The sequence below is a fragment of the Chironomus tepperi genome, unplaced genomic scaffold, assembly GCF_022539635.2.
Source record: "Chironomus tepperi strain 1889 unplaced genomic scaffold, CSIRO-AGI_Ctep_v1 contig_85, whole genome shotgun sequence".
In the NCBI taxonomy this organism is placed as follows: Eukaryota; Metazoa; Arthropoda; class Insecta; order Diptera; family Chironomidae; genus Chironomus; species Chironomus tepperi.
In genome coordinates, this window is record NW_027226207.1 from 8,164,944 (window position 1) to 8,179,043 (window position 14,100).

At 33.7% G+C, this 14,100-nt stretch overlaps 2 protein-coding genes across 3 annotated transcripts; both read left to right on the forward strand.

Moving 5' to 3' along the window:
• Nucleotides 1–9,617: 9,617 nt before the first annotated feature.
• Nucleotides 9,618–12,036, forward strand: LOC139086468 (uncharacterized). 2 transcript variants are annotated; one of them, XR_011544020.1, is made up of 3 exons: nucleotides 9,618–10,066; nucleotides 10,190–11,793; nucleotides 11,921–12,036. XR_011544020.1 is itself a non-coding variant. In XM_070634927.1 (2 exons), the coding sequence occupies exons 1-2, from the start codon at nucleotides 11,400–11,402 to the stop codon at nucleotides 11,986–11,988; spliced, it is 462 nt and encodes a 153-aa protein (XP_070491028.1). In that variant the 5' UTR covers nucleotides 11,349–11,399; the 3' UTR covers nucleotides 11,989–12,036. The 2 variants fall into 2 exon arrangements, 1 of the variants encoding a protein (XP_070491028.1); XM_070634927.1 differs by lacking the exon at nucleotides 9,618–10,066 and having other exon boundaries at nucleotides 11,349–11,793.
• A 923-nt stretch (nucleotides 12,037–12,959) lies between these two features.
• On the forward strand, nucleotides 12,960–13,660 carry LOC139086469 (uncharacterized). The gene is made up of 2 exons (XM_070634928.1): nucleotides 12,960–13,402; nucleotides 13,505–13,660. Exons 1-2 carry the CDS (start codon nucleotides 13,009–13,011, stop codon nucleotides 13,570–13,572), a joined length of 462 nt encoding a protein of 153 aa, XP_070491029.1. The 5' UTR covers nucleotides 12,960–13,008; the 3' UTR covers nucleotides 13,573–13,660.
• Nucleotides 13,661–14,100: the final 440 nt, after the last annotated feature.

The window sequence follows — 14,100 nt, forward strand, 5'->3', positions numbered from 1 at the left end:
TGAATAGGCTTAGGCATGGATATTGATGAAGTCATTAGAAATTTTAGCATTTAGACAGTTCATAATAGGGATAATAGCTACATTTTAATAAATTGTGTTAAGAAAGTACCCCGAATATGCACTAAACGTCGACTCTAGACTAGCGTGACTCTGACTTTGAGTTTGATTTAAAACCGGTACCTTGCCAGAGTCATGGCGATCTGATTCTGGATTTTGGATTAATTAACCAATTTGTGGCATATTGATTGGCCATGCCTGTAGATAAATCTCTTCAAAGTCTGCAATAAGCTGTAAATCAGAATTAATTTCACTATTTAAGCACTATAGACCATTCGACGTCATGAGATAGGCTTAAATATAGAGTTTGCCAAAAACTGCATGTCTGCATTTTCTATTGTTTTAGATGGCCAGGCCTGCTGTAGACCTGTATTATTCTGCATCTAATTTTGTCATAACCTTAACATTTAATGTCTCATTTAGGGGAATCTGTCAGTGCAAAATTAAGACATCTATGGCCAATTGAATAGGCTACAGTTCAAGAATCTATAAAAATAAAAATAAACATTAGCATTGCAGACCTTAAGGTCCATAGCTGCGCGTTTATATGCGTTTCATGGCTATTGGTAGTTTAACGAGGGAGGATTCGCCAGATCTCTCGCTCAAACCTAGACCTACAGTTTATAGTGGAATCCGAACCACTTCTTTGATGACATTACTGCCTGTAACCTTCAAAGGGAGGCTGTGAGCCGCGTTTCCACTACATATGATTCGAAAAAGGACATGTGAAAAATTTCCCATGCCGAGTCTCGAACCCATGATCGCTAGATCGGTGTTGCAATAATTATGTACCGAAGTACTAAACCATTCCGCCACCGAGCCACCTCGACTCATCTCAGAATCTATAACTCACTATAACTCTCTTCTGTGTAAGGACGTGGATCGTGAATACAAATCATACCTGAATCATATTTTTAAATCATTATGAAAGGTAAATGACACTATAGGATGTAGCAAACCTTAAATTCAGTTAATCTAGACCATTTGTTTGATACAGGCATTTCCAATTCCGATTGTATACAACCCACATAAATGTCTACCTCAAAAAATAACCCACAACCTTTAAATTCATGCCTCAACAATTCAAATTCCAACCATTAATCCACCACTCTATAAAAATCACTGCGTTAATGTCATCTTAATTCCTCGTCCACGTCCTTCTCAGAATATGTCCTTCAGTTAAATTACTTCCTCATTAAATAAACATTGTTACAACTTACTAGCCTGCCAAAAAGAGAAAAAGTGTCTCCTTTATTTGTGAAAATTGTCTTCAAATTAATTAGACTAATTATCATTAGACCTCCATTTCCGCTTTCATTACTTTATGGATTTAATAAAAGAAACTTTTTTTCATTTTCTTTAGTTTCCGACCTCAATTTTTCACTGACTCGCCTTAGTCGGTTGGGATGAACAAACAAAGAGCAGGATGGAAGATGGCTGAATGTTCCACTCAATTACGCAAATTGCATCATTTTGAAATTCCCAGTTGCAATTTTTCACAAATAAAATTGAGAAATTTTTCATTTTTTTTATCATAAAATGTGAAAAATTCCAACAAATGAAAATTCATTATTCAATCACCACATAAAGATTTATGTCCGTGCCATTAAACTTCACATAACTGTTTCATATTTTTAGCTGGTTATTTCAACAAATTAAATTAAATTAAAAACGGTTGCAAAAATTTACTCATTTTTTTTTGTTAATTAAATTTAAACAAAAAAAATTAATATTTAACACTTTTGATGTTGTGTGATGCTGCGGGTGCCTTGCAGAGGTGAGTTTTTTGGGGATGATAAGGTTAAATTCTGGGTAAAATTGGATTGAATTGGTTGGCTGAATGGTATTTTAGTCGAAATACTAGGTCTATTTTTCATTATGTGAGTTGTCACTGAATCCCACTTAGTTAAGTCTAGGTATTGTCCATGCATAGTGTCTCTAGATCATCTCAAGAGTGCAGAACTGATCTATTGCATTTTTATAATTTTTGGTAATTTCCATCAGTTCTACAATCATGCACTAGGAGATTGTTCGCTTATAATGTTCGCTATTAGAGGATGGAGAGGGAGTCGGAGTCGGTTCTATGATTTTGTAACAGCCATTTGCGATATGAATGAAGAAACTTAGCCTAAAAAAAATCCATTCGTGTAGGCAGTCCGAAAGGCTGAGTTGGTAAGGAAGTTATAATTCTCAATATCCCGAACTGACAGAAGTTATCGAAAGATAGAGCTCATCAGGTCTTATGACTTGCTCGTGTTTTTGCAATGTCCAGAGCTTGCAAGTAGTTCGGATCCCACCATAAACTGTAGGTCTAAAGGGTGTGGTACAACAGATTTAAAATTGCAGTGCCTCCAGTTAACAAGACTGAGCCCTTCAAGCATTATATATAGAGCTGGCTAAAAATGTTCGCAAAATGCTCCAATGGACCCCCGTGCAAACTGTCCAAGTAAGCAAGTCCGAAAGGCACATGATGTAAAAATGGCAAGAACTCTAGCGTCAAGTCATCGTGACTCTAACTAGATTTACAATAATGCTTCCAGGGAGGTTTCGATCAAGTCTAGACAGCTAAAATCCATACCAGAGACTCGACACTCAGCTATAGACACCTACCTATCTACTGTGATCTTCTTTCCATCAATTCTCAAAAGTATAAAAGGTGAGTTGAATATTCGCTGCTCTAAAATGAAGCAAATTCTCTTCCTTCAACCGTTAAATTAAAGAATTTTTCATCGAAGGTATTTTCCCTATTGATAGGATTCACAAGCACAAAACTCACCCAAATAATAAAATTGTACAAAATAAAAATATTAGCAATAAAAATATAAAAAAAATTTCCATACATAAAAATAAATTTCATCATCAATCAAGGGACAAGTGGATGGAATATATTGGCGATAAATTAATGAAACGAATAAAATATTGAAGTGGGTAGGAATTTTCAAGTTTAATAAAATTCAATTTATTCAAATCGCCTCGAGCGAAATTCTTTTTTTCATTTAGAATGATTTTCGTTGTCGTTGTTGTCGTTGCTACCCCTCCAGGCATTTAAAGCTATGATTATGAATATTAGAATAGCTCTTATTTCATGTAAATGTTCTGTGTTTAGGAATATTATCAATTTTTTGATGAGTATTTTGATACTTGAGAATGATTAAGAGGGATTAAGAGGATGATATCAGGGGCGTATTCAGGCAGGGGCATATTCTGACAGGGGCATATTCAGACAGGGACGTATTCAGGGTCGAGGGGGGATAGGGATCAAGCCTCTTCTAACTATTTTGAGTTAAAAAATAATCAATTTTGTGAATAAAATCCTAAATCTCCCTAATTTACAAAAACTTGTTCTCCCCGTGAAGGAGAAGATGCTGACTATGTTTTTCAAGAAGACAACGAAGTTCGACCCTACACTAGTGTCACCCAGGCTTAAGACACTATTTTCCAATTCTTTCACGCCTTGTACCTTTTGAATTTTGATGCAATCTTCAAATAAGAGTCTGTGTCTTGATTCTGATGCAATTTAGGATGTTCAAGTGCTTGTTTCTATATTAACTGAATTTAAAATATTCTTAAGTAATCTATGCTGGATTTGTATTTTGGTCCAATACAACGATAAGCGCTGTGTAATTAGCACTGTATAGAAAAAGACGGTTTAAGTGTGTTTTGTGCCACGCTTCCTACAGCGGGGGAAATAATTATGGGCGAGCTATTTTTTCAAAGTTTTCGAAAATCTAAACATCTTTCAGTAAATTTGTTATATGAGAAATTTATGCAGTATTATATGACAAATACATCAGTGAAAAAAGTTTTAATTATATTAACCATTAAGAAAAATAACGGTCATTTTTTGAAAAATATACCTTCTGCAAGAGGAAATAATTATGGGCGAATTAGGTAAAATTAATTTTTTTATTATTTATAGTCAAATTTTACATAGTTTTTAAATTCTTTTAGATAATTTAAGATAAAATGAACCTAATTTACTGAACCAAGCATAATATTTAGTCACTAAATGTCCAAAAATTATTAAATAAGCTGACTTAAATTTTTCTTCAGTTTTTCAGGATTCTACTCTATTATTGTTATATTCTATGATTCTAATCAATACTGATAATATTGAATATATTTTATGATTTCTAGCAAAAAAAACTGCCAGAAAATGCCAAGAAAGGTGAAAAATTCTAAAAATTGTTTCAAACCTCATCACTACAAAATGATTATTTTCAAAAAATTTGTGTTTAATTAATGTTTACAATAGAAATTTAAGTTGATTCAGACTTTAATTTATCTAAACAATAACTTCTACAAAAGATTTGAGGCATAAACATGCAGATTTTGACAAAATTTGCAAAAAGTTAAGAAGATATGGTAAAATGAACGGTTTTGTATGAAAAAACGAGTTTTTTAAAAAAAAACCGTCAAAGCTTATGTACTTTCAGTTTTTTGCAAATTTTGTTAAAATCTGCATGTTTATGCTTTCAAATCTTTTATACAAGACATAGTTTAGATAAATTAAAGTCTGAATCAACTTAAATTTCTATTGTAAACATTAATTAAACACAAATTTTTTGAAAATAATCATTTTGTAGTGATGAGGTTTGAAACAATTTTTAGAATTTTTCACCTTTCTTGGCATTTTCTGGCAGTTTTTTTTGCTAGAAATCATAAAATATATTCAATATTATCAGTATTGATTAGAATCATAGAATATAACAATGCTGAAATAGAGTAGAATCCTGAAAAACTGAAGAAAAATTTAAGTCAGCTTATTTAATAATTTTTGGACATTTAGTGACTAAATATTATGCTTGGTTCAGTAAATTAGGTTCATTTTATCTTAAATTATCTAAAAGAATTTAAAAACTATGTAAAATTTGACTATAAATAATAAAAAAATTAATTTTACCTAATTCGCCCATAATTATTTCCTCTTGCAGAAGGTATATTTTTCAAAAAATGACCGTTATTTTTCTTAATGGTTAATATAATTAAAACTTTTTTCACTGATGTATTTGTCATATAATACTGCATAAATTTCTCATATAACAAATTTACTGAAAGATGTTTAGATTTTCGAAAACTTTGAAAAAATAGCTCGCCCATAATTATTTCCCCCGCTGTAGCAACACCCGGTAGTTCAGGCACATTGATAATCTTGATTGGCAATCTGAGGACATGGGCTCGAGTCTCACTCGGGCTATACTTACTTCCTTGACGAAGGCGCACGGGGCCCATTGTCGCATTTAGATAACTTCAGTCAGTTTCTAATTCCCAGCACTTTTACACCGTTGCCCAAACAGCAATCTCGGGCTATATTGTGAGAAATTGTACTATTTACTCTAGAGCCTAAGAAGCAGCAAGAGCTAGAAGTTGACTTGAATTTTATATGAAGTTAAGTCGATTTAAGTCAAGTTGAGTCGGTTTTTTGTATGGAGTCTGATCGACTTGAGTCGACTTTTTCATACTAAATCCAAGTCGGCATCGAGATCTAAGATACTAAGAAGTAATAAGTTTCCGAGCAATTTAATCATTCCTTATCCAACATAATCCCTATTACCGAGAATAAACCTTTCAACAACCTCCTTCAAATCTGATATATTCCTTAAAGATCCAGAACAATTTAGTTAAATTCCTTTTAAAATTCCCACATTAAAAAAGGATTAAACTTCAATTATTCAACTTACAATCAAGGAAGTATTCACACACTCCATAAAATCTTAAAAACAGTTTAAAGACCTTAAAATTGAAAGACACAAAAAAAAAGATGATAAATGATTTCGTCATCCTCGTCAGCACAAGAAAAAAGAAAAATGTCAAGATAATGTCTTCAGAAAAAAATACTTAAATCCATGCCTTTAGGCAACTCCCTCAAGTTTCACCCATTACATTTCATTTCCGCGTAGACATCCGTTTTGTGTCTTCATCTGTTATTCCTTTAAAAAATAAATGTTTTGCGGTATTTCCATCAAATTTCATCCAATAAATACGCGAAAAAATCGACAAATTTGAAGGAAATTAAAATGTTTTTTTTTAGGGGTGTAAATTTATGAGACATTATGGTTGTTGACATGACGACATCAATTCATCCGTGCATATATATAAAAAAACATTCATGTATAGTATAGTACATAATGTAAATAGCAATTATCCATGCGACAGAACGAAAAAAAAAAGTCGTGTAAACAATGCAGCACAACATAACAGATGGCATCGTCCAATGATGATTATAGGCCTTAATGCCTTGATACTCGAACATTAAAATTGCAATAATCATTTCATTATGCAGATGTCATCATCATTGACATTCTGTACATCCCACGTGATTAAATTGAATTTTTTGGAATGTAAATATTTTCGGGGCTGGATGCCTTTAGGACATGACCTTGCTTAAATATGCGTGTAAGCTGTAAAGTCGGAAAATCTTTAAGGTGAAAGAATTTACGCTTCTGTGGTATTTGAAGGAATTTTTTGTGCCTTTCCGTGTATTAAATTGTGGGAAATAAGGAAGAAGATGAGCTGTTTTTATGGTCCATAAAAATTTCTTGCCACGGCTTATTTTTGGGAATATGAAAATTGAAATTAAATTGCAATTTTTATGGATAGTACTTAAAGGTAAAAGGTTTTTGTATTATTTATTATTGACTGTAAGTTCATTATTCAATGATTTTTATTGGAACATTGGCTATGAAAGGGATTTTTGTGGTTATTTTCTGGAGCTACAGGTAGTTTAAGGAATCACTTAGAATTTTAAGTTTTCTTTTGGCAGTTAAAGCTGATTTCCAACTGTAATGTTGTGAACATTGTGCAAAACCTTATTATATTGGAGATATCTGTCTCTTGTGAGAATTAAACCGACGTCCTCAAAATTAATATCCAGTCTAATGCCTAGCAACTCAGAAAAAAAGACCCTAATATCGCACTAGCAGCAACGTTTTTTCGTGTGGACAAAAATATGTTTTAATTAGTTGATGTCAGGCTAATTACGAGTTTATGACTAGTTCTGACATATTTTTGTCCAATCCGGTTTTGTCCACTCCGATACAGCGACATAGCCAGAAATGTTTTGAAGGAAATTTTGACATTTTTTGGTAAAGATTGTAAAAATTTAAAGGGATTTTTGAATTTTTTCATGAAATCCTTTAGAAAATTGAAGAATTTGTCCCAAAAAAGGTGGATTTTACCCCAAAACTTCACCTTAATACCCTTTGACTCGATATCCTAGATTTCACTTTGGTTAGACTATAAGAAGAATAATTCTTAAATTCAACTTAAAAATAGTTAGCTCCCTGTGATATAGATCCGGTTTTATAACTGTCTGTAAACTTGTAACTCTCATAGATTTAGACTCTTTACTGTCCAGATCAATTGGATGTCTAGGTAAAGACAATAGCTGCCGTGATATAGCAGAGGAAACTCTGCACCTATCTAACAACTCTGTATTCCTGAGTATGATTATACATTTTACATAATAATGCCATCTGTGTACCTCCCGATACATAATTAATTCCCCCCAATTTTTAAAAATTTGTCAAATCGATTTTTATTGATCAGGCCCAAAAGGTACTTCCCAATACTCAATTAATTTTCCATTTGTTAGTGATTTTATCGACAAAATGTTGGTAATGATAACAGTCAGTGACGATAATATAAATTGAAAAATGCCATTAAAATATTTTTCAGTGTCGTTCCTTAAACATAATTTTATCAAAAAAAAGAGAGTAGCAAGTTCCCCTCGTCAAAAAAAGAGACTGCTTGCCATTAAAATCGCACGACGATGAAGACAAATTTTTCTGTTCAGTTTCTTTGGTTTCCTTTTCATTTTAATACAATTTCCCAAGGAAAAACAGCATAAACATGTTTGCTTCTCTACGATACGGTGGTGTCGTTGTGTGTTTATTCCGAAATTCATAAATACATTAAAATGAAATAAACAAAATCATTTCCTGTCTGAAATTTCGTTTTTACTTCTTCACATTTTTAGTCAAAAATGGCGGGCATGCAATTTTCTTGTCATCACTGGAATTGTTATTTAATTTAATACTGTTAAACAGCTCTTTGATGTACTTGATATGTGCAGGAATATTTATTTGATGATAAGAGTATTTTTGTTTTTTTTTTTTGAAATTTTAAGGAAATGAATTTTGTGTAATATGTTTTTTGAAGATTTCAAGCAATTTTTGTGCTTGTTTGTCTAGTTGATCTCTTAAAAACATCCCGAACAGCACAAGTTGATTAATACATGCAAAATCTGGCCCCAGACCTGTATGACTCTAACTTGGAGCTATATTTGGTTGAAATCTGGTAGAATACCAGAATCAAGTCAGCCTGATGCCAGATTTTGAATCAATTGACCGACTTGTGCCATTTTGGTTCGATCTCATATGGAATATGTTGCGATTTTTCAAAATTATGTTCAACTATACATAAATTCTTGTAATTCCAACCTAATTCACACTTTCAAGGAAGATTCGTTTAGTCTTAGCACTATTATCTGTCAATAAAGACCTAATGTTTCCTTTCAATTCATGATTAACGTGAATAATCCTAAAGAACATCAAATTTCAACTTGCGCCTGTAACTTATGCACTGCATGTCGATATTTTACACTTTACTTTGGCTTGCATTGATAAGCATTTGCACCGCGAATAGAAAATGCTGCATTTAATTAAGCTTAAGTCTGGTAGTTAACTTGACATTAGTAGGATTCATCATTAAATTAACTTATGATAAACAAATCGCAACTAGTTCCATTGGGAACCTTTTTTTAAGTCCCACAATAATACAATCCTATCAATAAAAACTAATTCCAAACACAATATAGACGTGCGTCAATGAAAGATTGACTTTAAATTAACAAACTAATTTCTAAACAGGTAATTGTTTTAAGCCATTTAATCACTTAAGAGCTTTATCTAATGATAGTAAATTTATCGTCAATCTTTAAGTTTTTTTGGAGCGCATCAACTGATTAGAGAACTTGTCATGGTGTAGATTTTGGATATTTATAACGTTTTTGATCCTTTTAAAGCAGGTCGTTTAATACGTTTTGGATCCTTTAAGGAAGGTAATCATGATCCAAGCCACGACTTTATATTACTTGTTGAACGTTAAGGAAAGTCATCTTGAGACTAGCTTATAGCTATCAATGGGGTTGATTTGATTAATGAGGCTAGACACGATTTGCATTTAAACCTGAGCAGATCGTCAGTGTACGGTAAATACCCAGCTACCACAAATACGGCATCAAATCAGTCTCAAGACTGTTTAAAGCTGCATTGTGACTAAAATTAATTGTAAATGTGCACAGCTCTCTCCCCGGACCACATTTTGGATATGTATGCCATCCAGGATACATACCTAACTGATCTATTTCTTCGAAAAACCATCAAAAATCAGTTCCTTAAAAATTATTTTGGACTACAAGACAAATCCTCATCATACGTTTATTCATCGTATAAAATAACAAAGTATTTCAACCAATCAGCAACAGTGCCTTTAATCTCAATAACTAAGAACAAAACCTTTGATTAGATAAGCAATCCCTATAAATAATAAACTTTTTTAACTAAAAAAATTAGTTTTGTGTATCTAACTGAAGACTTCAAATCCATTAACAAAATGTTCAAATTCGTTGCATTGGTTGTACTCTTGGCCATCTCAGGCACCCAAGCTTACTGGTCACCATGCCCAGGTATCTTAGGACCAACCACCCTTACATCACCAGCTTGCTCTGGATCAGCATGTACAGTCGTCCAAGGAACAACCTCAGTCTTCTCATCAACAATCAACTTCACCAGAGCTCACTCACACTTGATGACCCGTTTGACAGTCTTCATTGGCGGAGTCGGTATTGTTATCCCACAAACACCACCCCATGACAACGCTTGCAACGCTTTGTTCCGTGACGGAGTCCAAGTTGGATGCCCAACAATCCCAAATGTACCAACAAGATACGACCTCACATTGACAATCACAACAGGAACACCAGTCACATCCGGTGCTAATGTCAGATGTAAGTATAATCTTTGTGGATTAGGGTAGACTGAAAGTTCAACCGTCTCAAATATGGACTTGAGTCTTGTGGATGTAATTTTGAGATTTTAAGTCAAAACTAATTATTAATTTCTAATTCCAGTCGAACTTTTGGAAAATGGAGTCGTTGAAGTTTGCGCTAACATCGTCGCCAACATTGTTGCTGCATAAACGGATTATCTGATTAATGACATCAATTTAAGGAATAAAAATTAATTTTGAAATCGAAAAAATTCAGTTTTCTAACTTTAATTGAAATTTATTAAGTCCTTAAGCTTACAGGTTAAGTTTCTACTTAATTTTAATGAAGTTTTTTAATGACATGCTGGGAAAGAGTTGAGCTGAGATCTTACTTAATTTGCTGGCCGTACAGTTCAATTGTGATCTATCGCCTCCCTTAATTTGCTTTTGAAGCTGACTGTAACGCTGGCAACCGCTTGCCAATTGACGATGTAAAGTGCATTACCATCTCCATCGACAATGTCTTTACATGAGTTCTTAGGACGCTCGCGTAATAGCTTGCCTTCTATAAAATCAGACTGTAGACTTTATTAATTGGAACTTCAACAGCTCCAATTGAGCTGTGGTCATCTGGTGATATTGCAAAAATTTTAAACATTGACATTAAAAATTAAATGCATTATGGAGCTAATTGTCAATTTCCCTGATTTATTCCAGTCAATACTATAGCTTAAGACATGAATATGTCCGAGAAGGTTTTTTAGATGCAGACATGCATAGTTAAATTTGAATCAGCAATTAAATCTCTAAGGATCCAGTGAAACAGTACATAATCATAGCTTCTATAAGAGCTCCAAGTCGACATCAATAAGATTGACCAGAATCGACTAGACTTGACTTTCTTCTGATGATTCTCTGCTCTGTTAAGGATAATTGCCACGAAAAATTCATAAAATGATAAGAAAAGATCAATCTTTTATCAGCTGCAGATGGCCAATCTATAAAAATAGTTATGCAATATTAACGATAAAGCTACAAATGCTTCAATCCATAACCTAGTCCAACAGTAGAACTTATCATTCATTTTATACCAATATACCTCCAACAGAGTTAAATGGTCCAACACACTTTCATTTAGACCATTTGATAACTTTTACTACTGATAATTTATTATATAGCTGGTTGTTATCTTAACAGTGCAATACTTAACTTTACATAACATTATCCACTAATAAGTCCGATAATTTCGCGAAAATTCACTTGATTAGATAATTTTAGGGTATAAATTTGCACTTTCTCTGAGGAATAGACCAGTTTCGTGTTTTAGCTGAATACTTCAATTCCTTAACAAAATGTTCAAATTCGTTGCATTGGTTTTACTCTTGGCCATTTCAAGCACCCAAGCCTTCTGGTCTGGCTGCCCTGGAATCTTAGCCCCAACCACAATCACATCACCAGCCTGCTCCGGAGCATCATGCACAGTCGTTCAAGGATCAACTGCCGTCTTCTCATCAACAATTAACTTCACCAGAGCTCACTCACACTTGATGACCAGATTGACAGTCTTCATTGGCGGAGTTGGTATTGTTATCCCACAAACACCACCCCATGACAATGCATGCAATGCCTTGTTCCGTGACGGAGTCCAAGTTGGATGCCCAACAGTTCCAAATGTACCAACCAGATACGACCTCACATTGACAATCACAACCGGAACACCAGTCACATCTGGAGCTGATGTCAGATGTAAGTTTTGATTCAAAATGAGTCCATGAACTGGGATTAGAGCTGAAGATTCTCAAATATGAACAGTCTTGTGGATGCAGTCTTGAGATTCTAAGATAAAAATTGATAATTTTATTTCTATTTTCAGTTGAACTTTTGGAAAATGGAGTCGTTGAAGTTTGCGCTAACATCGTTGCCAACATTGTTGCTGCATAAACGGAATATCTTAATAAAAAATAATAAATTACTTTTGAAATCATAAAATATTCAGTCTTATCATAATTGTGTTCCATTACATCTTTCTGATTACAGATTTAATTTGCAGCTTCTTAAAGTATTTGTAGAGAGTCAAAGTGGCTCGGTGACGTGGATACTTCATTCTTTTAGACTCAATCATTTCACATCACCAAGCGTTCAGAAGTTTAAGACTCGAATTTGCAAATTTCTCGAATATTCTTTTTTGAATCGTTTTCACTAGAAATTCAGCTCACAGCCTCTCTTTGCTAGGCAACAAACATGAATGCCATCAGCGAAGAAGTTCAAATCCCATAATAAACTGTAGATCTACTGAGGGCAGAGGTCAAGCGCATCGTTAGACTGTGACTAGCCCTGAAGCGCATACCTGGACACATATAACGTGGAGTCAAAGTATTTTAGATCATCATGCAGCGATTAAATTGCCACGCTGTCTTCTAGTCGATATGGTAAAGATTTAGTGACTATATTTATTGTCTGTTAGAGTAAGATAAGCGTAACATCCTATAGTTGCCAGAGGAATTACAACGAATTAACAATCATGGTTTCATTGATGGGAATGGTAAATTACAATGAACGGTCATGTCTCCAAGTACTAAGTAAAGCGGTGTATGGACAAAATTTCTACTAAAAATCCTTAGTTCTTTGGGATTTTATCCATAACCTAGTCTAACAGCAGAACTTATCACTTAAAAATAAGGAGGTATTCCTCCAAAGGTTGCAACAAGTCAACAGAATTAAATTGACCAACACACTTTCATTTAGACTATTTGAAAGTAATTTAATACTGATAATTTAATATATACCAATTCAGGCATTTAAACAGTGCAGAACTCAACTTTACATAACATTATCCACTAATAAGTCCGATAATTTCGCATTCAATGGGACGATAAGATAATTTCAGGGTATAAATTTGCAATTTCTCTTAGGTATCGTCCAGTTTCGTGTTTTAGCTGAAGACTTCAATTCCTTAACAAAATGTTCAAATTCGTTGCATTGGTTTTACTTTTGGCCATCTCAGGTACCCAAGCCTTCTGGTCTGGCTGCCCCGGAATCTTAGCACCAACAACCATCACATCACCTGCATGCTCCGGAGCATCATGCACAGTCGTCCAAGGATCAACAGCCGTCTTCTCATCCACAATCACCTTCACAAGAGCTCATTCTCACTTGATGACCAGATTGACAGTCTTCATTGGCGGAGTTGGTATTGTTATCCCACAAACACCACCACATGATAACGCTTGCAATGCTTTGTTCGTTAACGGAGCACCAAGTGGATGCCCAACAGTTCCAAATGTACCAACAAGATACGACCTCACATTGACAATCACAACAGGAACACCAGTCACATCTGGAGCTGATGTCAGATGTAAGTCTTAATTCACAATTCGTCCTTCTCAAATATGGACAGTCTTGTGGATGCAATCTTGAGATTTAAGACAAAAATTAATTATTTTATTTCTAATTCTAGTTGAACTTTTGGAAAATGGAGTCGTTGAAGTTTGCGCTAACATCGTTGCCAACATTGTTGCTGCATAAACGGAATATCTTGAGATAGTTATTAATTGTAGTGATTAATGACATCAATATAAGGAATAAAAAATTATTTTTGAAATCTAAATACAAACAGTCTTATCATAATTGTGTTCAATATTTTAACGTTTCAAGATTTGAATAATATTTATTGTGCATAGTTGGGAACCCCTTTTTATGCAAAAGTTTAGTGTGTTTTTGAATCACGATAAATAAGCATCGTCGTGAATAAATATATCCGTTAGAAATTCGTTTTAATTAAACTACATTTATACTATTACATAAGTGATGATGCGCACAACAAAAAGGCTCTAGAAACAGCATCAAAAAGTGAGAATTTTGTGAAATTAAAAATTTAACTACATTTACAAAAATTTAAGATGGCGGAACGTGAAAACGCATGTTCGAGGAAGGATTATTCAATTAAATATAGATGATCAGTGAGAATTTCCATTATTGAAAGCTTGAACTAGAAGGTTGAAGTCTTTGGAAATATCAATTGGTGCTGAAATAAATTTAAATCAAATACATCGA